Source organism: Pleurodeles waltl, chromosome 8 (genome assembly GCF_031143425.1).
Source record: "Pleurodeles waltl isolate 20211129_DDA chromosome 8, aPleWal1.hap1.20221129, whole genome shotgun sequence".
NCBI classification, from domain to species: Eukaryota; Metazoa; Chordata; class Amphibia; order Caudata; family Salamandridae; genus Pleurodeles; species Pleurodeles waltl.
Window position 1 is genome coordinate 714,838,770 of NC_090447.1, and position 25,231 is coordinate 714,864,000.

At 42.7% G+C, this 25,231-nt stretch overlaps 1 protein-coding gene across 2 annotated transcripts in view; it reads left to right on the plus strand.

Annotated features, from left to right (window-relative positions):
- The window catches only part of CMSS1 (cms1 ribosomal small subunit homolog), a 1,251,672-nt gene that overhangs the window by 1,190,449 nt on the left and 35,992 nt on the right, over positions 1-25,231 (plus strand). For both annotated transcript variants that reach the window (XM_069204876.1, XM_069204877.1), the window contains 3 exons: positions 7,377-7,436; positions 9,518-9,620; positions 22,361-22,421. In XM_069204876.1, the coding sequence (XP_069060977.1) occupies positions 7,377-7,436; positions 9,518-9,620; positions 22,361-22,421 (224 nt within the window). The remainder of the gene's footprint in view (positions 1-7,376; positions 7,437-9,517; positions 9,621-22,360; positions 22,422-25,231) is intronic.

Here is a 25,231-nt window from a genome sequence, read left to right on the forward strand (position 1 = left end):
AGAAAGTGGGCATTTCTCTGCACTTACTGCCACCTGTGCCTTACAGCCTGTCTCCAATCCATGTCTGGTCTGTGCTGGTTGATAGCTCCCCTTGTGCATCCCATCCAGACAGCATAAACACAGGACACTCAGTCACAACTGCATATATCTACATACTGTATGGGTCTCCCTGGGACGGAAGGTTGGAGAGGCTCTCTCTTACACTTCGAAGGCCAGTGGCCTGCCCTCACAGAAAGGACCGATAAACCCCCCCCCCCCCACAGGGATCCTGGCAGACTGGGCTGAAAGGGGAACCTGTACACTTCAAAACCACTCTTTGAAGTTTCCCCCACTTCAGAGGCACTTTTGGGTATTTATACTGGATCTTTGACCGCACCAAATAAGACACTTCTGGATCTCCACCTGGACTCTGTCGGAGGGACTATCTGGCTGCCCTAAGGACTCATCTGGACTGCTTTGCTGAGAAGGAATTCTGCCCAGCCTGTTGCCCTGCTAGTCTCTGACTCTGTTGGAAGGACTCTGCCTTCCCCACAAGTGCTCTCCAGGGCTTGGATTGAGCATGCCTCTTCTGAAATCTCAGGGCCACAAAGACTTCACTCTTTGAAGAAAATCCCTGTGCATTTGAAAATCGACACAACGCTTGCAGAAATCAATACAGCGCCTGCCTCACGGATGAAAATTCACGAATCACCTACTCATTCAACGCAGCGCCTGCTCCCTCTTACCAGCGTGTCAAGCATTTGCAGTGCATCGTCCCTGGCATCAAAATATCCCCACATTGCAGTGAGGAACCAAGGCTGCGCCCCTGGAAATCGACGGATCATCTTGCAGTGTGGAAAGAAATGATGCATTGTCTATACCGTACCCGAAACCCCGATTCAGCGCCTTATTTTTCACTGCATCTCCTCTTCTGTGGCCCTGTGCGTCGTTATTTTTTATGCCTCCTAGGTAGTGTGTGTTACAAGGATACAATCACTGATTCTTTACGATTGAGAACCTTTTAAACCTTTAAAAAAAGTGATATGTTGACTTGTGTATATTGGATTTTTTTCATTTTAATCTAGTTTTATTCAGATAAACATTATCTATTTGCCCAAATAGTGATAAACAGATGTCAGGGCACTCATGAATCAAAAAGCTCAATCCTTTATGAATGCTTTTAGTCCAATATTAGTGTTTGGTGCCAGTATCAACAAATTAGCCGTCGGACCGGTATTCGTGAGAGAAAGAGAACTCAATTTATTCTTGAGATAGGAAGTTCATCACAGCAACAATAGCCGTCCTTGGAACCAATATCCATGTAGCAACAACAGCCAACACATGTTTCGTCCTATGAGATATTAATCTCAAAGACTTCATCAGGGCTTTGCTAAAAAAATCATAAAGCTAGTGAATCCAAATCAACCGACAAATCCGAGTATCTTATTTTGTCAAAATAACTGATTGCCAAGTAATATTGAACCGTAACATGTAGAGCAATCTATCAGTCATGAAATCAAAAAGATGAGAAAACTGTGTTCAGATAATCGCGCAGCGTTTCTGTGTATCAGTGTAACAAGTACCTATTATTATCTATTTTCCCAAACTGCGAAAGGATGAGCACAGGATAATTTTGATTGTGTTGCAATTTACGCCGACTAGGATTGTGGTCCCTACTTGGTCAAGGGTGACTACCTTTGCCAACTAGAGACCCAATTTCTTAATCTTAATTCCCATGTCTCCCTTAATTTCTGTGCCATTGGTTAAGTGCCGGGGACAAGGGGCATCCCTGCCACACCCCCCTTGATTTTAAACTCTGCCGTGGTACCTCCATTAATAAAAAGTTATATGAACCAAATTCTCCCCAAAATTATTAAGCCCCAAGCTCATGTTCAAAAAAGACCACTTTACTCTATCAAAAGCCTTCATTGCATCTAGAGTAACAGCCATTAAGGGGGACCCAAAGGTGATAGCGAGATCAGTGGCACCAATTACTTCATGCATGAGCTCATGGAGATATCTCCCTTTCATAAACCCCTTCTGATCCACATGAATCAAAGACCCTGTCACTCAACCTAACCTCTTGGCCAAAATATTGCTTATATTCGCTGTTTAAAAGTGAGATGGGTCTCTATCACTCACACAGCTTAGGATTTCTGCTTGGCTTCAGAATTAAGGTAACCACTGCCTCGCCCCATGAGGGTGGGAGGCTTACTCCACTTCCTAATAATTCCCCAAATAATTGCATCCAGAAGGGGATTACCACCTCTTCTAAGGCCAAATAAAACTCATAATGGAGTCCATCCAGACCCGCTGATTTCCCCCTCTTACTGAACTCAACTACCTTCATCACGTCTTCCATTACTATTTCTCAGTCTAACTGGTCTCTCTGATCATTCAACAATTTCTCAAGTTGGACCTCTGCTAGCCAGTCCTTCACTGCTTTTCCGGATGCCTTTGTATCATCTGAGTACAGCTCTGAAACCTTTTAAAAAATGTTACTCCTATGTCCTGGGAATTTGAGGTAATTTGCCCCGTTGTGTGAACTCCTCAACCTCATCTTTTAATCGATCAACTACCTCAGGATCCAACAATAAGGTCTTATGTAATGTCTAGTGTCTGGGTTTCTGCTCCTTAGATAGAGTACCAGGTCAAGACAAATTATTGCATGATCAGACAGGTGTACTGTGATGCGCTCAACTTTCCTGACATCCTCCAGGAAGAAATCTATTCTCGAATGGTGGCCATACTTTATTTTTATTGTGAAAGGTGTATCCCAGTTGTTTCCCTGATCTCACCCTCCAATTGTCGCACAATCCCATCTCTTTCATCATATTTAAATACTCCTGCATTTTGAGGTACACTTTAGCCTTACTATTATTGAACCAATCTAATTTAAAGTCCACAATTGTGTTGAAATTGCCTGAATCTCCTGATAACTGGGTCAGAGAAGGATAATCATTTTTGGGAGATTGCTACCAATGGGATGATATCCTCCGCGTTGGGACCATAATATCCCACCATCATGAATCTTTTGCCACAGGTTTGACTATTGGCAATAGCCCACCTACCCTTCCTGTCCACTTTGCTCCCAATAATAGTAGCTTCTAGGTTGTGTTTTAACAATCTTGCACCCCCCCTCACATTAGAGGTCTGCTGAGAAAAAATAAAATCTGACCTATTTTTGTTTATGAACGAGATCTGCATATTCCTTTTTAGTAAGATGGGTCTCCTGCAATATTATAATTTGAGCAGCTGTTTTCCCTCAAATGTTGCAGCAACTTCATATAACGCTTTGCCGTCCTAATGCCATTAACATTCCATGAAAGAATTATAACCATTACTCCTACCATGGCCTAAACGTTTTCGCTGACAGTGAAATTACAGTTCACCAGATATTCTAAAGGATTAATCCCTAAGGCTTCTGAGGACATCTTTTTTTTTTTTTTTTTTTTTTTTTTACTTTCTTCCCCATTTTGCTTCCCACCCAGTGCTCTCCTACCTCCTACCCAAGCTATGCTAGTCTTTGGGTGCCTGTAGTGGAAGACCACAGTAAAAGCACGTCCCCGAGACTAAAGGAGACTGAGAGAGCCAGGAGGAAGAGCCAAGCACACTTTGCCTCAGCAGGATCTCTTAAATTATGCATCTTATTTTTGTGCATAACCTCTAAAATGTCAGTAGCCCCTAGGGCCTTGAAGTCTTCCATTTGTTTTCCTAGTTCTCGCTGTTTGTTTAACATGGCCCGAGATAGATCTGATCTAATCTGAAAGGAGAAATTGGGACCTTTCAGAGATTTCTGTCTCAATGCATTGGCCAGGACCTGCTCTTTTATTGCATAAGTAAAAAAAATCACCAATATCCTCTTAGGTTATGTCGTGCCCTGTTGCCTCCTGAATGGATCTCTATGAATCCTCGGACTATCCCTTGCCAAGTCCTTTTCTGAGATAGATAATAGACCAGCACCCTTTTTCAGGGAGATTAAAAAAAAATTTGTCCTCACCTTCTACCCGCTCTGGTATGTTGAGGACTCTTAAGTTGTTTCATCTAGCACCATTTTCTAGGGATTCAAGCTTATCCTGGACCGCTCTCTCCCTAAGCTTGAAGTCCCTAATTTCCCCTCCGTCATTTATAGTGGCTGCTTTTAATTCTGCAGCTGTGCTCTCCAGAGCTAAAGTTCTTTCAGCCAATGAATCCATTTTGAGCCCTGTTTTCACACACCCCTGATTTCTTTCTGACTGGTGAGTGAAGTGGCAGAGCCATCCTTACTTCCATAGCAAATGTCTGCAAGGCTTATTCACTGTATTTCCCACTGGGGCTTGCCACTCTCCCTCACTGGCTATCCCTGGGGTGTCCCTATCTGATTTCTGTGCCTCCGCCATTTGCCTCTCACCAACTTCAGCCTCTTCTATCATCTCTGCAAGGGTATACCTCTGTATCCAACGGGGATTGAAACTTGTTTTTGTGGGCAGGCTTTCCATCCAAGAAGTTAAAACATCATGTGACCCATCCACGTTCTGAAGAGGCGGGGGTAGTGAGGACCTGCTTTCAAGCTGTGTCTTCTTACTAGGACTTTCGACCTCCCCTCCTTTTGAACTGAGGGGGAGCATTCCGGTTTGCCCTCTGCCACTGATAGTTTAGGTCTGAACTTTAAAGATATTCCTAAAGGAGAGGGTTACTTTCACAGGGGGGTTCTTCAGTGCACCACCCTACTTTTCCCTCCAGTCTGTCCACTTAGTTTGTCGCTTGTCCTCCATTTGGGGCTTCCTCAGGCTCCTCCGCTCTCCTGTTACCCCCCTAATGGATCCACCTTTAATTCTTTCACCCCCTCCCCACCCTGCCTAGGAGGGTGCTGGTTGATGTCAAACTCTGCTGCACTTCTCAATGAGTATCTACCTTTTTGACTGGGCTTCACTTCTGAACGAATTTCAGAGTGCCTACTTTTCCTTCACTGCACTCTTCCGTGGCTCAGTCTCTCCCTTGTGCAGTGGGGAGCCTCGCAGCCACAGCATCCTGGGACCTTTTCCTTGTATCCTGGTTGCCAGAATCCATCCAGAGGGCTGAGGACCCTCCGGTGCCGCCTCTGCCACTTTTCCTTCAGAGGGGAATCCTTGCAGCAGCACGCCGGCTCTTCCGAATTCCCTGAGCCACGCACAGCCAGTGCTCGCATTGGCTTCCCCAGCTCATGCTGCACCCGCTGTGCTGGGATCGCCTCTGCAACCCACAAGACAGAAAAATAGACTCAGGGCTCACACACCTCCCACCTGAAAGTAAGTACTGCCCTAATTTACAGAGTGCACTGCATAATCTTCACCTTCGCCCTTCCACTATGGGCTGACACCCAGCTAGCATCTAGTTGGCCTCCATGTTATTCCTTTTTTCTCACAGGACCAGCTACAGCCTTGTGCAGTGAAAATGCTCTTTTTTGGGCTAGTTACATGGTAACACTAAATTATGGTCTATACAACTTTTAAATAGTAGTCACCCTCCATTGTGTGATTTAAAAGCAAGTTTATTTTCTGTCAAAAAAGGTTGTTTACATTCTGCACCACGTATGCTACACAGATGAGGCTTGAGTTAGGTTTTCTTTGTGAGCCTAGTGGATGGCACAACATGTGCTGCAGTCCATGGATGACATTTATCTTTTCCATACCATTGCTGTGTTTTCCTGCACCATGGCTTTACTGGAAAGTTAAATATGCCAATTGGGGATTAGCCAGTTTTATTGTGTATCAGTCGCAGCACATAGACCGGGAACTGGACATCATTACCCCAGTGTGCAGAGTTGAGAAACAGAAATACCAGTCATTCCAAAAATGGGGAGTTATCATGTTAAAAGTGGAATTTTCTCAAAAAACTTACCACTGGTTTTTCCACTATCCTAGTATATGTGCCCAGTGTGTTACAACACATTTGCTGCTGTTTGTGTGTTTTTTTTTTTTTTTGATTCATACTTCTTGTTAACTCATTTTTGCTTGAGATGTAGCCTACCATGAACTTTCAGCTCTTCCTCCGTTCACCTTTTGATATGGTGCAGCTTTTTCTGCCTATCTGCAAAGGCTACCATTCTACCTCTTAAATAGGGTTTACTCAGTTATTTTCACAAAGCCAAAAGTGTATCATATGTTGATATGTTTGAAACCATCAGTGTGTGTGGTCATTTGGGGATAACAAATAGTTACCATGAAACTTCAATTTGTGAAAAGGTACATTGGCAGTATGTCAGCTGCTAGGCAATAACAAGATTGTGAAACTGCAAAAAATGAATGAAGGAAATCTTAAGGTGCTTGACACAGACCCATGGCAATATTTTGGGCTGACAAGAATACCAAAGGAAAGCCAGTCTTAAACTGAGCAAAAGAAACCTGCTCCATTATCACTGTTGAATAATGTTTTCTCTGGAAATATAAAGGGATTTATGATGACAAATATTGACAAGGTTTGACAGCGAGATAATTTACATTGATTCGAAACATGAGACAAGTGGGACAGAGGCATTCTGAAATATTTCAGACTTTGCCTGCACTATGATTTAAAATTAAATTGCCAAAGAGAATTGATGCATCGGCAAATATGCTTCAACTCAGGCTGCATTTCTGACAGCCGCAACATACGTAAACAATTCCTGAGGATAGATTCTGGAAATGTTTATAAGGCATATTAAGTAATAAGCACTTGCTGACTGCATGATGTTAGGTGGGAACATTTTTAAATTATGTTCTAAGGATCCAAGCTGTAACTGGGTTGAATAGTGTAAAGGATCTAGGCAATGAGAAGTCTTTAGGAAAGAACAGTATGTGGCTCAAAAAAACACCTTCAAGAGAGGAAATGGTTTTATTAAAAGTTCCACCAAAAAATGTCAATCTATATATGTAAATTTAGATATGTATGGAATGGATCATGTAGCCAAACCAAAGGGAATGAATTGCAAGCGAAAAAGGAGGGAGGAATATTTAAAACATATGTTGGACCATTATCTAGAGTTGTTATACCTGAGCAAATCTGTTTTGGTTTACATAAGGGTAATCATGGGTAAACACTTCTTAGGATGAATCTTTGAATGCCCAATATGAGATTATTGTGGAATACCTGGGTGGTGGAATGTGGTGAAGATGTGTTCCATGCAAGACATCAAATTATTTGATTGATTTATATCACTAGTAGAGATAGTAAACAAATGATTTAGAATTGTTCTCAAACCTGAAAACTGGGTTTATTTGAATGTATCCAGCAACCTTGTGTTGCTTTATAAAGGTAAAACTTGTATTAATATGTATTTAATAGAGACCACTGTTTTACATTTATTATTCGCAGAGTTTGACTACGAGACTGCAGTAGCAAAAGTTGTATGTAGTGCATAATTGCTTTTATTAATGAAATGATTTGATCTCTTGGTTTAGACTCCTGCTTTCTTCCACCAAGTGATCTCACCCACACTTTATCCTCTTACCTGAAGGAAAGTGAGTACATTTTAGGTTTTTCCTACGTATTTTATATATTTGTTTTATTTAACTTTTGTCGTATATCACAATTATAAAACATGAAGACCAAATAGTGTTCATGGTCAGAACACAAATGAGTTGTGTGCGCGTCCAAGTTTACCCCAAAACTCAGATCCATAATGAATAAACTCTTGTGAAAGAAGTATCTTAAAGCATAATGTACTCTGTGTATTACTTTGCTTTTGCTGAGTGGCAGTATATATGTAAAGAAACGTTCTTTGAAACTGTTGAAAAACACAATTAAACATTAAGAGCACCAAGTACTATTTGAAATGAATTTTGAGGTATACAATGCCAGGTATTTTTCAAATATGTGTGATCAAATGCATCTATTATTGCTATGTTTGAAGCACAAGCCTAGTTTGGGGCAGTGGAGTAGAGCAACTGAGAAGTTATTGTGAAAGAACAATCTAGGGAACTCTTCTGGATTATGTACTGTGTGATCAGGTGTTCTGCTTTGCTTCAGACTGAAAGGGAACAAAACTAAAGAATGCAGCACTCTTAGTCTGAGTAATGAATTGATTAAGGCACTTCCCAGGTTTCAAATACACATATGCAAAAATAATAACGTGAGTACTTAATTTGAATGCAGCAACACGTGCAGCTACTAAAATAATCACAGCAATTGGATAATAATCAAAGAAAATGCAATCCAGCAACAATTAATATATATGCAGTGAATATGTATATTTATGCATGCACACAGTGAAGCTAGATGTTAAGAATAAAAAATGCATCATTATGGGAATCAAATCCAACCTTATCCTTGTCTACTAACGTCAAGCTGCGGAACCCGCAACAGATGAAACAGGAGAAACCTGCCCAACAGGATTATTCTGAGCAATGCATCCACTCTCAGAAATGAGTTCCTTGTACATCAGTGTCAAGCTTCCCTACCTTATACACCTTAACAAACTGAAGAGGAAGGTTCTAGAAACCCCCCTCCTGTCGAGTAAGTTGTGAAATTCAAGCACTGGTCTTACTGGGTCAGTGTTTAAAAAACACGCACGAGAATGGCCAGGACCCAAGGTGTCTTTTCAAGACTGAGCTGTACCATTCTCTGCCATAAACATTCTGATTTCTCATCCTTGTACACTCTTATCAATGTTGCATGCCCCCATATTAGGTTCCCTTCCCCGGTGAGAAAAGTGAAAACACGTTTACAGGCTGCGTGTGGAAAAATACCCATGCCACCAAAGTGACGGCATTTGAGGCTAAGCGAAGCACAAAATGGAGTTAGTTATTAAGATGGAGCTGGTGGTTTAATACAGATAGAATTATAGAGGGAGAATTTACAATTGCTTAACATTTTTGTGTGGGTGGGTTTAGCGGTTTCAGGTAGATTGGGTGTCTGTATGTCAAGAAGGCATATGTTTCAGCGCACAGTGATTTTAAACAGTAATTGAGTGTCTTTTGGGTGCAGGAGGATTTGGGTTGTTGAGTACATATATGTGTACTGAAGCTTACAATGAAATGGGTGAAAAAGAGCTTGTTTTTCTGGCTTTTTAAAAAATGCCCATGCAGTGTGACTGCATAAAACAAAATCTAATGCATTTTACATCTTTTAGTTTTGTTACTTCCCTAATAACTTTCTTTTATGAATGTGTTGAAATCCACCCACATTGTCTCTAGGTTTCATTCAATGGAGACTTGTAACAGTGGTTGCTACTGTGGATGTGTCTTAAAGCATGGCCTTAATATATTTTAGCATTTTCCTGCCCATGACGCTTTGCCTAGCTCCCAGCTTTTACATTTCCAGCCACTAATGTTGTATCAACGTGTTGTGTCTCATTGTGCGATTGTACTAATCTGAGTGTCTTTGAGTTTTTGCTTCTGCAGCCAGCTGTGTTCCTTATGTATTTCATAACTATATCACACTTTCCACGTCCTCAACATTCCTGCTGTGCTATCTTGTTTTCTCCTCCTTGTCGTTATTGTTGATATAGTTGTTGTGGTTATAGTTGACATTGCAGCCGTGCTATTGCCTTTATGAATAAATGTGTTTTTCATAATTAACAGGTGTTGTTTTCTCATTCCAGTCTGTCCCAAATGGGTTAAGCTATGTAAAAACCACAAGAAAAAGAAATCGCTGCTAGTGTTGATTGTCTGCAGTTCGGCTCATCGTGCCTTGGATCTTATTAAGTATGTGTTAAACCATTCATTCGGATAATAGTCAACATATGTAAACGTGGTGTTGTCGAGCATTATCACACATCCCTCAGCCCAACTCACAATTTTAATATCACACCACACTCTGCCATTGGAGACCAATTTGTAAAGATTCTATTATGTCTTTTGCTAGTAGAAGAGAGTTCTTGCTGCCTGCATAACTGATTCACAACATACGATTCTGTGCAAATGGCTGCCAGCTAGACTGTCCTGCGGTGGTCATTGGTGTAAACTGTTGTGGTGCAAAGGTTGAAGCACATACTTTGAGCTTCTATTTTGTAAAATTGGTATATTGTCTGTCTGAATGAAAACAGACAGTAGTGCTGGCTGTTGAAATGGCACTAATTAGATCTTAATATCCCTCTCACCACAGACTTACCTTACAATTCTGGTAAAGAAATGGAGGCTGAAGTTGTAGAACAACTTCAGTATTTTCCAGAAGGCAATAACTTGCTACCAGATTTTCAGTTAGTTTACATGCTGGATCTGTTAGCTGCTTTTGCCAATGAATGCCCTTTTGATCTCCTAGCCAACTTGATGAACTTTGCTGGTCAGGCTTTAAACTAGTGCACCTCTTTCCTCACTATTAGGGATCACTGTATCCACCTTGGAGATTTCATGTCAAAACTTTCTCCAAACTGTCAGGCATGCCAGTGTACATTAGTAGATATGCCTGCTGTCTCTGCTGTTTTTGGTTTCTGGTCTCAAGTGGCAGCTGCATGCCTATGTTATGCAGATGGTGCTGCACCACCACAGGAATTAGGAGGAAGCAGAGGTCATACTTTGTGGAAGGGAACAAGGATGTACAATTGTTTTATCATAAGGCGCAAAGTTGTTGTTTTGGTCATGGAGTGCATGCACTCAGGTACTCTTTCTTACCATTGGTTGCTCACGGATTGCATGTGCTCAGGTACTTTCTCTTCCCATTGCTGGTGGGGTGTCCTTTACATCGTCCAGTACCTGTGCAGTCTGTCAGAAATATGATTCTATTCTTTGACAGCAGACCGTAATTTAAACCAGCTCAATGCAGTAACAAATGGGACTCATTTCCATCAATACTCACTTCCGGAGGTTTATCATGTATTATAAAAAGACCATACACAAGTTCTCAATCAGATTGTCAGGCTTAGAATGCAATGTTCATACCTGTTTTAAGATCACTAAGAAATGTATGGACAGACTACAAGCTGTTCAAAATATAGCTAATAGGAGTAGCTAGACACTTGATGTCCAAAGTATTAGGTGGGTCACCAATTGACTCTTGAATTCAGGTCAGGGTTCTCTCTCTGATGTGGAAAATTTGTAAAAGCCTACCACATCCTTACCTTCCTGAATTAATTTCGAAGCTTCTGGCATATGTCGCCATTCAAATACAGATCCCAAATATGTTTGTTGGTAAAACTATGTGTGTCAAAAGGTCCAGTTATGGGATGCGCTGTAAAATTTTATTGGAGGTAAGTACTCCATCTTCCGTTGCATGTGAGGAAAATTTGAAACATTTGTTTTTTAAAATCTGAAGTTCTTTATCTTGATACTGTATTGTTATCTCTTTTTTCTATTGTTTACTATAGATTAAGTATATTTTTGGACGTGTGTGTTTTTAATATTTGTTAGTACTTTGAAGCTAATGCCATGGCTATTTTTGCACTTTATAAAGAGGCAATCAAGCAACCAGTTAGCAGGGGTAAATAGCTTAAAGGTCAGGTGAGAGCTGAATGCTCTTGCTTTTCCACTTAGTCCAATTTACCTGACAGATGTACCACTGTCATTCCCTCTACCACTGGCAATGAATGAAAAACAAAAAAAACCAGACGTGAGTATCCACTTGGACCTATGGCTCCTAGATGGTGGAGGGCTGAACGTGAGGGGAATACAGAGATCTAAGGGATATCTAGGTAAAATGTGGCCCGGGAGGGGTGGAGGAGCAGAACATATCCCAGTGAGTACACATGGTCTGGAGTGGCAGGATGCTGTGTAATGTGCTAAAGTACTTTAACACTGAGAGACAGGCTTGGGGACAAAACACCAACAATCTTGGGAAATAGTTGGCAGGAAGAAGCATAGTAATGATAGGTCACTTTTTGAGTTATGGATAAGTGACAGCCGTGGGAATTGTTGAAGGGAAGTGTGTGCATAGAATGAGATTAAATGGAGGGCAGAAAGTAGAGCTGGTGGATGGTTCAGAGATCCAGGCAGTCATTTTCTCTAAGGGAGACTTCATTGCCATGGTCCCTGAATAAGGAGGCCATGGGCAACAACAAAATGTGTAGTTCCTTGACTAGGAAACAGTAGAGGGTGAGATTAAAGAGGGAGCTGCTGATGGCATCGCCGAAAAATGCTGTGCCCTGCTGTGGAGGGCATGAAAGGTGGAAGGGAGGGAGATGGCTTTGAACTCCCTTACATTACTCTAGCCATTTCCAGCATCATATGTTGACTTTGAGCCTTCCTGGCAGATTACTTTGCCATGCAGCACATGTGAGTGGAAAAGTGAACTTCGTATGCAGGCCAACAATGGGGAAAGGTGTGTAGCTGAGCAAAGAGGTGAAGGTATACAGTCTGCACTCTGTGTGTCGGTGTGCTTGTATTTGTCTTTGTGCGTAGACTAGTGCATTTGTGTAACATAACATTTGTTTTTGCCATTGCTATGTTGAAATTGGCCAAAATAGTATATCAATGTATAAACTGGGCAAACGTGGCCAGTGTGCTTAACTGCGAAATTTGTGCTGCAGTGGAGGTTCTTGCCTGCCTAGCCACTGTGGCCAGGTGCATGAGGATATAATTCGTACTCCCACTTCAGAGATAGGTTTTTATTTAAGGTGTTTCTAAATCACCCTAGCCAGTCTTACACAATCGTTCTCTTGTCCATCCGTTTAGCCATTCCTTCACCCATCCTCACACATTTCTATATTCAGCTGTGCTCACAATGTCACCTATTTATCATGTATAAGCCCATCCTCATACTTTAATTCGCTCACCCACCCTATTCTGTTTATCTGAGGTATTATTATTTTCCTCTGTTAATACCCATTTCCTCATCCATTTATTCCCAGATTCTGGTTAATTGATTTGTTCAGTCTCCGACTGTCATTTTCCAGACCACCTTGGAATGCATTAACTTTATTCAGGTTGACCCCTTTAAAATCTCCTCTGAAGTGCCCCTTTATGTATGGTCACCGCCCACTTTTTGTCCCCAAATCTGATGTGTATGACCCTGTCATTGCACCAGAAGCCTGCTAACCAGGCCCCAGTGCCTGTCCTGTCTCCCTAAATTGTTATGCTAACATGGTGATTCCCTGATTGGCAAGAAATTACCCCCTTATAAGCCCCTAGTAAATGGAACCCAGGGTACCCAGGGCATAGGTGGTAAAGGGGTCCACAGGGCTGCAGTATGAGTTTGTGCCACCCTAGGTGACTCACACAAATTACTGAGGACAAGCCTGCCATTGCAGACTGCCATAGTGGTGCAAACTATGTGAGTTCCACTGTGCCCTCACCATGAGTGGCTCAGTCTCATGAACTGCCCTATATGTATGTCACACTCTCCTAAGGTAGGCTTCTGCAATTCAGGAGGCAGGGTGCATTGTTTTAAAGGTGGAGACAACCTTAACCCTGCAAGGGCTCCCCGCAGCTCGACCTCTGAGTGGTCATTTATCACAGTGGCTCCCTGTTATTGACTTCAGCATGAGTCCCGTTCAGCGCCACAAACAGCCAGGACAACTCTGCACCCAAATGCCACGGACCAGGTAAAAAACTGTACTGCCTGTCATGATCTAGTCCTAGGAACTGCACAACCTTAACTCTGTAAGAGTTCCACACAATTCGCTTTCTAAGTGCATTTTTGCAACCAGTGATATTTCTCCCGTAGTCGACAGTGCAACGTTTAAATGCCAGGTCTGTGTGATTTAATATTGCTTCTAAAATCTATAAGTCTGGTTATATTTGTTCAATGCTGTTCATTCTGGTATCTAAATTAATATAAAAATAAGCTCTATTATTATAAATTGGTGTTGGATTTCTTTCGAGTCATGTCAGTTATTTATCATCCATGTATTTGCTGTGAAATACTTAACACACATTCCTCTTAGTAAAGCCTAACTGCTCTTTACCTCACTATCAGGACTGAGCTAAGGATTTACTAATGTGAATCCAAGGACTATATCTGGGGTATTGTGAGAGTATTACAATGTGAGGACTAACCTCCACATCACATAATACTCCACTTTCCTACATTGGTGGCAGCAGTGGGACCTTGAAATTGTGTTTCACAGTACCACTTGGTCATAAGTGAATTTTACATGAGAACTCCACTGAATTAACTTTAGCATAAAGAATTATTTTGGATAATTTTTTTCGATATTTTAAATTGGCTTGTGATGTCTCTGGGTAGACCCCCATTTCCATAGACATTTAAATAGGCCTACTGAGCTAGGAGTTGTTTCTTAAATGTTTTCAGAATTTTTTTATAAGCTCCCAACTCAGGCTAAAAAGCACAACGGATACTGACAATAGTCTCAACTTCTCTATCCTGCCAGTCGTCAGGATCCGTGACTGGAGAGCTCTGTGCAAAGCTAGAGACATTGGCTATAGAGCTACAGCCAAAAAGGAGGACCTGGAGAACGCTCTATGAAGAAGAAAAGGTAGAGAATGAGGCATCTTCTACAGGTGAACCTGTAGAGGTGCAGGAACATGAAGGTGAAGACCATGTTCTCAACCCTTCCCCAGAACCCCTTTACCTGTGTGAAGTGACAAAAGTTACTAAAGTAGACCCCTCCCCCACTGGTAAGAGGATAGAACTCCTAGAGGACGAGTTGGATTTAATCCCCCTGGCATAGAAGAAACTCAAACTCGGGGAGACTAGCTTTAGAGGAAAGGAGGGCTAGGTTGGTCCTTAGGCTCAGAGGTGGTGGACGCAACAATAACAACAGGGAGAAAGAGGAATCCTTTGACCCCAAAATCCTCAAGTGGATAGTCTCTAGGTTAGGGGATGGTGGTGACATTGACAAATGATTTGCATTCTTTGTGAGGGCTTGCAGAAATGAGGAGGGTACCATCTCTTCACTGGGGCTCCTTACTTTGGTAGTTATTCCCAGTTAAGGGCAGAGAGAGACTCCCGACCTATCCTGAGGAAGTGGCTGAGTCTTATAAACAGGGTTTGGAAGGCTTTGGGGTCACCACTGAAGAATACAGATTGAAGTGTAGGGACACTCAGATAGGTCAAAGCCAGACCTGGGTGGACTTTGTGGACTGTTCAGTCAGAGTACTAGAGGGCAGGATTAAAGGGAATTATGTGGACACTTATGATGGGCTGTACAACTTAAACATGAAAGAGCACATCCTAACTAATTGCACCACAGAAAAATGGTGTCAGCATCTAGTAGATTCTGCTTTGTCTTCTCCCAGAGAGTTAGGAAAGATAGCTGACAAGTGGGACAGATCCAGGGTACCTAAAAATACCCAAGGAGGGGGGGATCATGAGAAGGGTTCACAGGCTTCTCAGCAGGGGAAAGAGGTGAGCAAAGAAAACAATAAAACAAGAAGTTCTATAAAGGGCCCCAAAAGCCTTCTCAGGAGGGTGGGCTCGAGACTGCTCACAATCCAAAAGTATCAGGGTAAAATCTGGGGCCCAAAGAAGGCTTCTGGATTGTGCCATGACTGTCATCAGGCAGGTCATGAAAAGGTAGATGCGACATGCTCCAAAAAGTTCCCCAGTTGTGTACCATCCCAAAGATTGGCTTCCATAGGAATGGGGATGGAAATGTAGTCCGAAGGGGCCAGAGGTTACACTGAAGCAACATTAGTGTCTGTATATGGGGTGGATATTGAGACCTGAGCTGTCTTACCTCCAAGCAGGGAAAAGTACAGCCAGTGGCCGAAGTTCAATGGAACTGAGGTAGAGGCTCTGAGGGATACAGGTGCCAGTGTCACTATGGTGGCTGCTAGACGTGGTTTCCCCAGGCCAAATGTTGCCTGGTGTCAGTCAACAAGTCACCAATGCTGACAATAACCCCTTCGCTGCCAGGCCTTTTCCCCCTCCTGCGGCGAGCCTTTTTTGGTTATTTGGGGCAGTTCGCGCTTAGGCCCTCATATCTTTTTGTTCACATAAGCTACCCACGCCATATTAATGTCCTTTTTTTCCAACATCCTAGGGATTCTAGAGGTACCCAGACTTTGTGGGTTCCCCTGAAGGAGACCAAGAAATTAGCCAAAATACAGTGAAGATTTTGTTTTTTTTCAAAAAAATGGGAAAAATGGGCTGCAGAAGACCACTCGTGGTTTTTTCTCTGAAAATGGCACCAACAAAGGGTTTGCGGTGGCAAGATCACCATCTTCCCAGCTTTCAGGAACAGGCAGACTTGAATTGGAAAACCCAATTTTTCAGTACAATTTTGACATTTTACTGGGAAATACCCCATTTTTACTATTTTTTGTGCTTTCAGCCTACTTCCAGTTAGTGACCAAAATGGGTGAGAAACCAATGCTGGATCCCAGAAAGCTAAACATTTATAAAAAGTAGACACAATTCTGAATTCAGCAAGGGGTCATTTGTGTAGATCCTACAAGTGTTTCCTACAGAAAATAACAGCTGAAATAAAACAATACTGAAATTGAGGTGAAAAAAACCAGCCATTTTTCTCCACGTTTTACTCTGTAACTTTTTCCTGCGATGTCAGATTTTTGAAAGCAATATACCGTTACGTCAGCTGGTCTCTTCTGGTTTGCGGGGATATATAGGGCTTGTAGGTTCATCAAGAACTCTAGGTACCCAGAGCCAATAAATGAGCTGCACCTTGCAATGGGTTTTTATTCTATACCGGGTATACAGCAATTCATTTGCTGAAATATAAAAAGTGAAAAATAGGTATCAAGAAAACCTTTGTATTTCCAAAATGGCCACAAGATAAGGTGTTGAGAAGCAGTGGTTATTTGCACATCTCTGAATTCTGGGGTGCCCATACTAGCATGTGAATTACAGAGCATTTCTCAAATAGACGTCTTTTTTACACACTGCCTTACATTTGGAAGGAAAAAATGTAGAGAAAGACAAGGGGCAATAACACTTGTTTTCCTATTCTGTGTTCCCCCAAGTCTCCCGATAAAAATGGTACTCACATGTGTGGGTAGGCCTAGCGCCCACAAAAGGAAATGGCTCAAAACACAACGTGGACACATCACATTTTTTCACAGAAAACAGGTGTTTTTTACAAAGTGCCTACCTGTGGATTTTGGCCTCTAGGTTAGCCGGCACCTGGGGACACCTAGCAAACCAGCGCCTTTTTTAAATCTAGACACCTATGGGAATTTAAGATGGGGTGACTTGTGGGGCTCTGACCAGGTTCTGTTACCCAGAATCCTTTGCAAACCTCAAAATTAGACCAAAAAAACACTTTTTCCTCTCATTTCGGTGACAGAAAGTTCTGGAATTTGAGAGGAGCCACAAATTTCCTTCCACCCAGCGTTCCCCCAAGTCTCCAGATCAAAATGGTACCTCACTTGTGTGAGTAGGCCTAGCGCCCAGGAAAGGAAATGGCCCAAAATACAACGTGGACACATCACATTGTTTCACGGAAAACAGAGGTGTTTATTGCAAAGTGCCTACCTGTGGATTTTGGCCTCTAGATCAGCCGGCCCCAGGGGGGCAGAAATGGCCTTAAATAAATTCCCCCCCCCAGGGAGCGACCCTTGCCTACGGGGTCGCTCCCCCTGCGTGACATTGGCGCAAAAAAAAAGATCCCCGGTGCCTAGATTGACCTAAAATCAGCCGATTTGCCCCCAAGGGGGGCAGAAATGGTCTAAATACAATTTGCCCTCCAGGGGAGCGACCCTTGCCTAATGGGTTGCTACCCATCTCGAAAAAAAAAAAAAAACTAGCCCTGGCGCAGATCGGCCTAATAACAATAGGCCATGGGCTAAAATTAATTTGCCCCCCCCAGGGGACCGACCCTTGCCTACGGGGTCACTCCCATTGCGTGACATTGGTGCAACAAACAATTCCCCGGTGCCTAGTTTTTTCTACCTCACTTGTGTAGGTGGGCCAAGTGCCTGTGACAGGGAAAAGCCAAAAACATGTTGAAATTGAGGGGGAACCAAAGCGGGTCCAAATGAGCAGTTTGGAAAAAAAAAAATGTTTTTAGGCTGACAAGTGGGGGAGAATTTTTATCGGTATAGATGCAACAATGCTGGCTGGTAGGAATCTTGTGGAAAAATGTGTGATTTCAAGCAAAGTTGGAGGTTTGCAGGGCATTGTGGGTAAGAAAATGGTACAGGGTGCATATAAAGCACACAACCCTGGACTCACCCAGAGGTTTAGTTTTCAGGTGTGTCTAGATCTTGTAGATTTTTCTACATGGCAGCATTCCAAAGTCCAAAAAGTGCAGCTCTCACCATTCCAAGTGGGACGATTTTGACAGACAAACTCTCATGGCCCAAATGTAAAACCAAAACTCAATATAATCAAATGCCCTCTTGCTTGCCGTGGGATAAGATTTTTAGATAAGAAAAGCCTTTCCTTACATGTCTCTCGCTGGCCTCCCCAACCGCCCCTCCAAATTGGAAGATAAATGGTTTTATTTCTCTTCCGAGCGATGGGGGCAACCTCTGATGAGATCAGTGCACAATTGTGCGCTGTCATCAGACATCACTGGAGAGGCAGGGGGGTCGTGGGTAGAAGGGGAAGCGGTTCCCCTTACATCCCTAGCCAAGGCAGGGGTTGGGAGGCACACGCGGGGATCCCCTCATGGTCTGGGTGCAGGACGAGCTGGTCTCGTCCTCGGCACACGGCAACCTTGGCACCCAACAGGTTAAATTACATGATTTAGTAATATAGTTATTAAATATGAATGTTTAAACATAAACCTAGAAACACTTCTGCCTTGGTAGGAATGCTATTAGTAAACTAAGAGGCAAGTAATAGATCATGTACCCTCTATATGTGGGATAGATTTTTTATACATGGAGCAAACGTTTAGTGCCTTTAATCAAACTAAGTTTTGTTGTACAGGAGAAATGCTGAGCTCACATATTTGAAGGTACACTCATGTGAGAATGAATTAGAAGGCCACTGTAAAGTAAAATATTTGCATAAGGTCCCACAATTAAGACCAAATATGGGTCAAGTACATTACAGTTATAGTTGAGTAGATTATTCAAGTTACTCGACCTGCAGGTCTAGTAACATTTTCATGATTTTTCAAGGCCTGGCCTGAGGGATCCTATATGATACAGCATAGTTATGTCAAATTTGTTGTCAAACAACTTGCTTTCTTTCCCCTAAAATGAATCAAGTTTCAAGGGGTGGTTGGCATGCACCCAGGTGGCCCACTTGGGGTTGCCCACTTGTTTGCCACCCTTCTTTGTGCACTGGCCGAGCCGCCCACACTTTTTTGCGCGCTTGCTTCCACCAAGGCAGGTTTCTGACCTCCTGCAAGGCAGCCTGGTTGCTCCCAGAGGTCAAGAGCCAAGTCTGAGACAGGAAGGAGGTCACACCTCCTGCCCCCCAGCGAGGCTAGTGAATAGAGCCATCAGAGCAGTGAGCTTCAAAGGCTTCACGACCCTGATAGTCATCTGTGCTGTCCCCTCCCCCAGTGGAGGAAACAGCCCCCTGCTTACCCCAGGCCCATTTTGTTTGTGGTCAAGCAGAAAATTAGCTATGTAGGTGAGTGCACACCCCAGCAGACTGACCACACCTGTAGGGTGAGCAGCCCGGTCTGTGCACTAAATTTGGATTTCTGCCATCTTAGGAGTGGCAGAATAGTGTGTTCTGCGTAGCTAAAAGTGACCTGTCCTACTGGATACGGTTATCTCAGGGGCAGAGCAGCTGTAGGATCTAGCTGCCCATTGGCCACTAACCTCCACACCCCTAACTCCCCTAAAACGAGGATCTAAGGACACCCCTGACACCAGATCTTAGTTCTGACCGACCAACTTCAAAGAAGGACAAGGAGAAACTCTGCATCACCGACAACCAGACTCTGCCCACTGCACCAAGGCAAAAGAGGGAAACTCTCCCTGAGGCAACAGTGGGAACTGTGTGTGGGAACTGTGTGATCGACTCTCGTCCTTGGCTGAAACCCTTGTGGAATCCAGAAGCACCCTCAGACTCCAGTGGACTGGTGGCACCAGTCCCCTGCAAACTGCAGGTAAAAACACGCACAGGATCCACATTTTCGCCTGCCATAGGATTTCCGAAAGCCAGGTGGCCTAGTGTCTTCTGAGAGTTGTAGTCTCACCTCCTTCCAAGTTTTCAGACCGCTTCACTGCTCCACTATGTGCCTTGTGTACTTTTGGTGTGACATTTTCTCTTACAACAATATGGTGTTCAAACCCTTTACACACCCTAATTTCCCACTAAATAAATCAGGAAACCTGGTGACCCATTCATTTTCATTGTTTGACTCCATCAATAATACTTGATTGGGAAGATTGGGGTTCCACACCATCCCTGACGCACGTTGTTCCTTCCAACCCAGTAATGACCTCCCATGTTTTACTACATATATTTTTTCCACAAGCCTTCCTGTTTTTAAATTTAGTGTCAGCTTGAAAATAACCCAATATTGGAAGTTTCCCACCACAATAAGTTCCACATCTGTTTGTGTAAGTGTAATGTTCTTTAAAGTTTCCCCCACTTGCTAGTCTATCAAGGTGAAAGGTGAGCAGGAGTCTGTCCACACTTGTACTTGCTTCCCATTTATTTCAATAACACACTCTGGTGGGTTGTATTCATTATCCTTATTATCATATTGAGTACACACCAGTTTCTTTTCTTCCTCAACCACTAGAACTTCCATTTCATCTTCTTCATTTATATGTTATTAGTTTTATATTTTGCATCCCCATCTTCTACTATATTCACAGATTTCCCAAATCTATTTCCCTTACATGACCTACATACTCTTGCAAAATGTCCTACTTTCCCGCATTTAAAACATTTTCTGTTAAAAGCAGGACAGTTTCTTGCTTCCTAAATGTTTACTACTGCCACACCTAATTTGTTTTTCCTTTTTCCAACCTCCTCTCCAAATCCTGCTTTTCTTATATTTTCTTCCTCAAGTTTATTTGCAGTTTTCCTGCTAATTTTCACACAATTTACTATATTACGCTCTTTATTTTCCAAATCCATGCTATTCAATTCTTTAAAATAGTGAGATGTATTTTCCATGTGTTTTGCTACATCTATGGTTTGTCAAATGTGGGGTTTCTTAAACTTAGTAGTTTCACCTGTGTTTTGTATCTCTTACTCTGTTTATAAATTGGTCTCTTTTAATCTCGCCATTTAGATCTATGAATTTGAAAGTTATGGCGAATCGTCTTAAAACGGTTATAAATTGGTCTACTTTTTCTCCTTGTTTTTGAGCACACAAAAAAAATGTATGTCTCTCTGCTACAATATTGCTTTTTTCCATAGTGCTCCTCTAGTGCTTTTATGGCGCATTCAGACACTTCTTCTTCCTCTTGGTGAGCATCTCCACTTTCTTCTCTTATGTTATATGTTGGCAGAGTTTTTAAAACTTTCCTGCCTTCCAGTGCTTGAGAATAGCAAATTTCCTTTTTTCAACGTAAGATTCACCTCCTATAGCATCCACATAGGTTTCAAAAGCCTCCCTGCAACCCTCCCATATCATACATGGCTCCAAAGATCCTTTAAAAATATTGGAGGAGGTGATATCATTTGTGAAGCCATAATAGGATGTATAATATTCAATTTCCTAACTCAGCTGTGCGCATCAGCGTATTTAATGTGTTCTTCAATGACTGTATGCACTAATTCCTTCAGGGTCTGTGAATAAACCTTCTAGTTGTACTAATTTGTTAACTTTACTGCTGTGCGCATCAGCAAATCAGATTTCTGCTGTACGCTTAATACTGTACACACATTTAGCTTCAGATGCGATGCTCCTGTTGCTAGGACACACTGTCCGTTTCCTAGCGTACGCATGTGCCATGCCGTCATTCACTTGTCTCCTAAGTAAACTGTATGCATATTCGTGCACATCTCCTCGCATGCCGTTTCAGTTAATAACAAGGTCGGTACAGATTACTTCCTTTCTTTTTTTTCTTTCCTTTTTTTTTTTTTGAGAAGGTGTCTCACTTGCCCATTTTTCAACAATCACTTTTCCTACGTCGCGCTGTAACTGCCTTGCTTTTCGTGCTGTGGATAGTACTGTAAGCTCAACCAGGGGTCACTTGCCTTGTTTTAAGCTTCCTTTGTTTCTTAGTGTATCTTCTCCAGTTCGTTGCCACTTTTAAGATGGGAGACGTGGTTCTTGAAGTAAAGTTTATAGGTCACAAGCTCACAGATAACGAACCCTGGCTCTGCCGTCCTCCACAACAACTGACTCTGCCACCTCAATGTTAGATTCTAGAAGCAGCTGTCCAATTGCCAGGAGACGACATGATTCCAGGGAGATATATTACAAAGAATTACACAGATAAAACATGCTTAACAAGAATTTAACACTGCCTTTGCATTCCAATGTAAAAAACATATACCTTTTTGCAAAGTGCATGATATATAGCTAAAGAACGTGCAGTTATAGTGTATCTCATGTTTTTTGTAATGCTATAAAGATAGTTTTAAAAAACACAGAAATCATACTGCCAGCTCAATAGAATGCTTACTGTAATGCCATGAACCCCAGACTAAGGAAGTCATTATTTTGATGGAAAGAATCAATGGAAACTAACCTAAAAGCCTGTTTTTCTATCACCTCCAGGTTATTGACCGTTTTCAAGGGGGACGCCAAAGTTCTAAAACTATTCGCAAAACACATCAAGGTAATGTATGCAAGTAGTCAGTTTGTTTAATAAACACTCACCGCAGATTACATGGACAGCTAGCTTGAAGGAGCTTATTGTTTTAATTGAGCTGAAGAGTTCATTGCTGGTGTAAAATTCCAATTAGCATTTTGTGATCATCACATTTTCTGTCTAAGATTTGGGTTGTGCCATAACAGTTCATCCAGTAGATCAAAACAGTGGACCCCCCCTAGCAGTGGCATAAAGAAATTTGAGGGGGCTCCCCGGCAAAGTACATGGAGGCCCCACCCCCCTCCGCTACCCAGTCAGGAGCTGTCAGGCCAGGAGACCACTGTCCGTGCACAGTGTACAGCACTGAGGGAGCCCTCTGGAGCTTGGGGGTTCCCACACCACGGTGGCTGCAGGGGCTATTGTTACACCAGTTCCCCCTGGTAGCCAACTTAAGTAATGTAGACATAGGTAGAGATGGGCCTATGATCACATTGCACAACAGCTTTTTACATTGAAATGGTGGCAAAACAAAACAAGGATTAGCAAAGCCAAGAGCACAGTCACGTGCCCTTGAAAAGCTGCAATTAACATATTCAGGGCACAGTATCTTAGGCCTTAATTAGGGGTCCCACAAGATAGGCACTAATGCTTGCTTTAGCAGGCTGCAGCACCATAGGCTATCAGGTGCCCGACACTAATCTCTTCTGGTTCAGTCTGTAGTACTTTAGTTGATTACCAGAGGTCCCTGGCGACAGACACTAATCTCTTCTGTGGCAGACTGGAGTACCTTAGGTAGCTGCTAGAGCTCAGTGTGGAAAGACTAATGTTTTCTATAGCAGACTGTACTACCTTAGGTAGTTACTAGAGGTCCATGGGGACAGACACTAATGTCTTCTGTGGCACACTGCACTACCTTAATGTCGTTACTAGATCTCCTTGCGGATAGACACTAATCTCTTCTGTGGCAGACTGGAGGACCTTTGGTAGCTGCTAGAGCTTAGTGGGGACAGACTAATCTTTTCTGTAGCAGACTGTCCTACCTTAGGTAGTTACTAGAGGTCCCTGGGGACAGACACTAATCTCTTCTGTGGCAGACTGGAGAACTGTAGGTAGTTGCTAGAGCTCTTTGGGGACAGACGCTACTCTCTTCTGTAGCAGACGGTACTAACTTAGGTAGTTATTAGAGGTCCCTGGGGACATACGCTAATCTCTTTTGTGGCAGACTGGAGTACCTTAGGTCTTTAATAGAGGTCCATGTGGGCAGACACTAATCATTTTTGTGGCAGCCTGGAGTACCTTAGATAGTTACTAGACGTCCCTGGGGTCAGACACTAACCTCTTCTGTGGCAGACTGGAGAACTGTAGGTAGTTGCTAGAGCTCTTTGGGGACAGACGCTACTCTCTTCTGTAGCAGACGGTACTAACTTAGGTAGTTATTAGAGGTCCATGTGGGCAGACACTAATCACTTTTGTGGCAGCCTGGAGTACCTTAGATAGTTACTAGATGTCCCTGGGGACAGACACTAATCACTTCTGTGGCAGACTGAAGTACCTTAGGTCGTTACTAGAGATCCGTGGGGAACAGAGACTAATCACTTCTGTGACAGATTGGAGTTACTAGAGGTCCCTGGAACATGCACTATTCTTTTCTGTGGCAGGCTGTACTGCCTTAGATCGTTACTAGTGATCTATGGAGTCAGAGGTATGTCTTTGGTGTGATTTGGCTGCAGTTCATTAAGACAATTCATAGAGGTCTCTAGAGTCAGACACAAGTATGTGATGTAATTAGGCTATAGTTCTTTAGAACTCACTAGAGAGACCAGTGTACTACATTTTAACAGATGTTTCTGAGAATATAAGTTACCTACTACATAATGTCTGCAAGGATCCAAGCAAAGTGGGGGGCTTCTAAGAATCCAGTTTTATTTAATATCCAAAGACAAATACACACATTTCACTGACTATAGCCACAGGGAACAACCTCATGCAGTCTTGACAATGAATATGAACATTCTCATTTTTAGAAGCTGCAGGCTCGCTTACACTCACCTGCATCCAGGGGGGAAGAAGCCTCTGTTATCTCTGATCTGTTTAGGTCTTTTGTGCTGTAGAGTTCACATTGGGCAGTATGCAAGGTTCACCTGCCCCTTCTCAATAACATGCCAATTACCAGGATTCTACAGACTTTTGACTATACTCATGATTTAATACAGTAGGTGCCATGGCTCAAGCTTCATTCTCCTCTGCAGAATTACGCATGCACTGCAATCAGTAAATCTGTAAGCTATCGTGAGGTGGCCACAGATAGGACACTGTGTCCCGGTGCTCCCGATCCTGGTTTGTCTTTAACTGTTTGAGCAAGGAAGTAAATGTTCACCTAGCGCAGTGCTCCTAGGAAAGAGAGAGTCTATGAATGCAATGTTTCTAAAACTCGGTAGACGACGATTAATATTTATAAAAATGTGACAAATCTCCTAAAAGGCGTGCCCTGGCACTAACTGACATGGCACGCTTATCTGAGTAGCCTAATGTTCTGGCTCTTGCAGAACTTCAACTGCTTAGGTTCGGCAGTAAAGCACTTATTCAATGCAGGCATTGCGTGACACTCTGTTCTTGCTCTCTTAAACCTCTGAAGTGTTGCTACTGTTTCACAGCATTGCGTTTTTCTTTTTAATTTTTTTGTACACATGTATTGACATGTAAGATACTCTCACAGACTGGATGAATACTCTGCTTCAGTCATCAACAGTGGCAAGCTGTTAACATTTGTGTATATTGGTTTTGGAATCCAGTTTTAGGAGCCTGTGTGATTCCCCCACTCATATCATGCAGTGGGT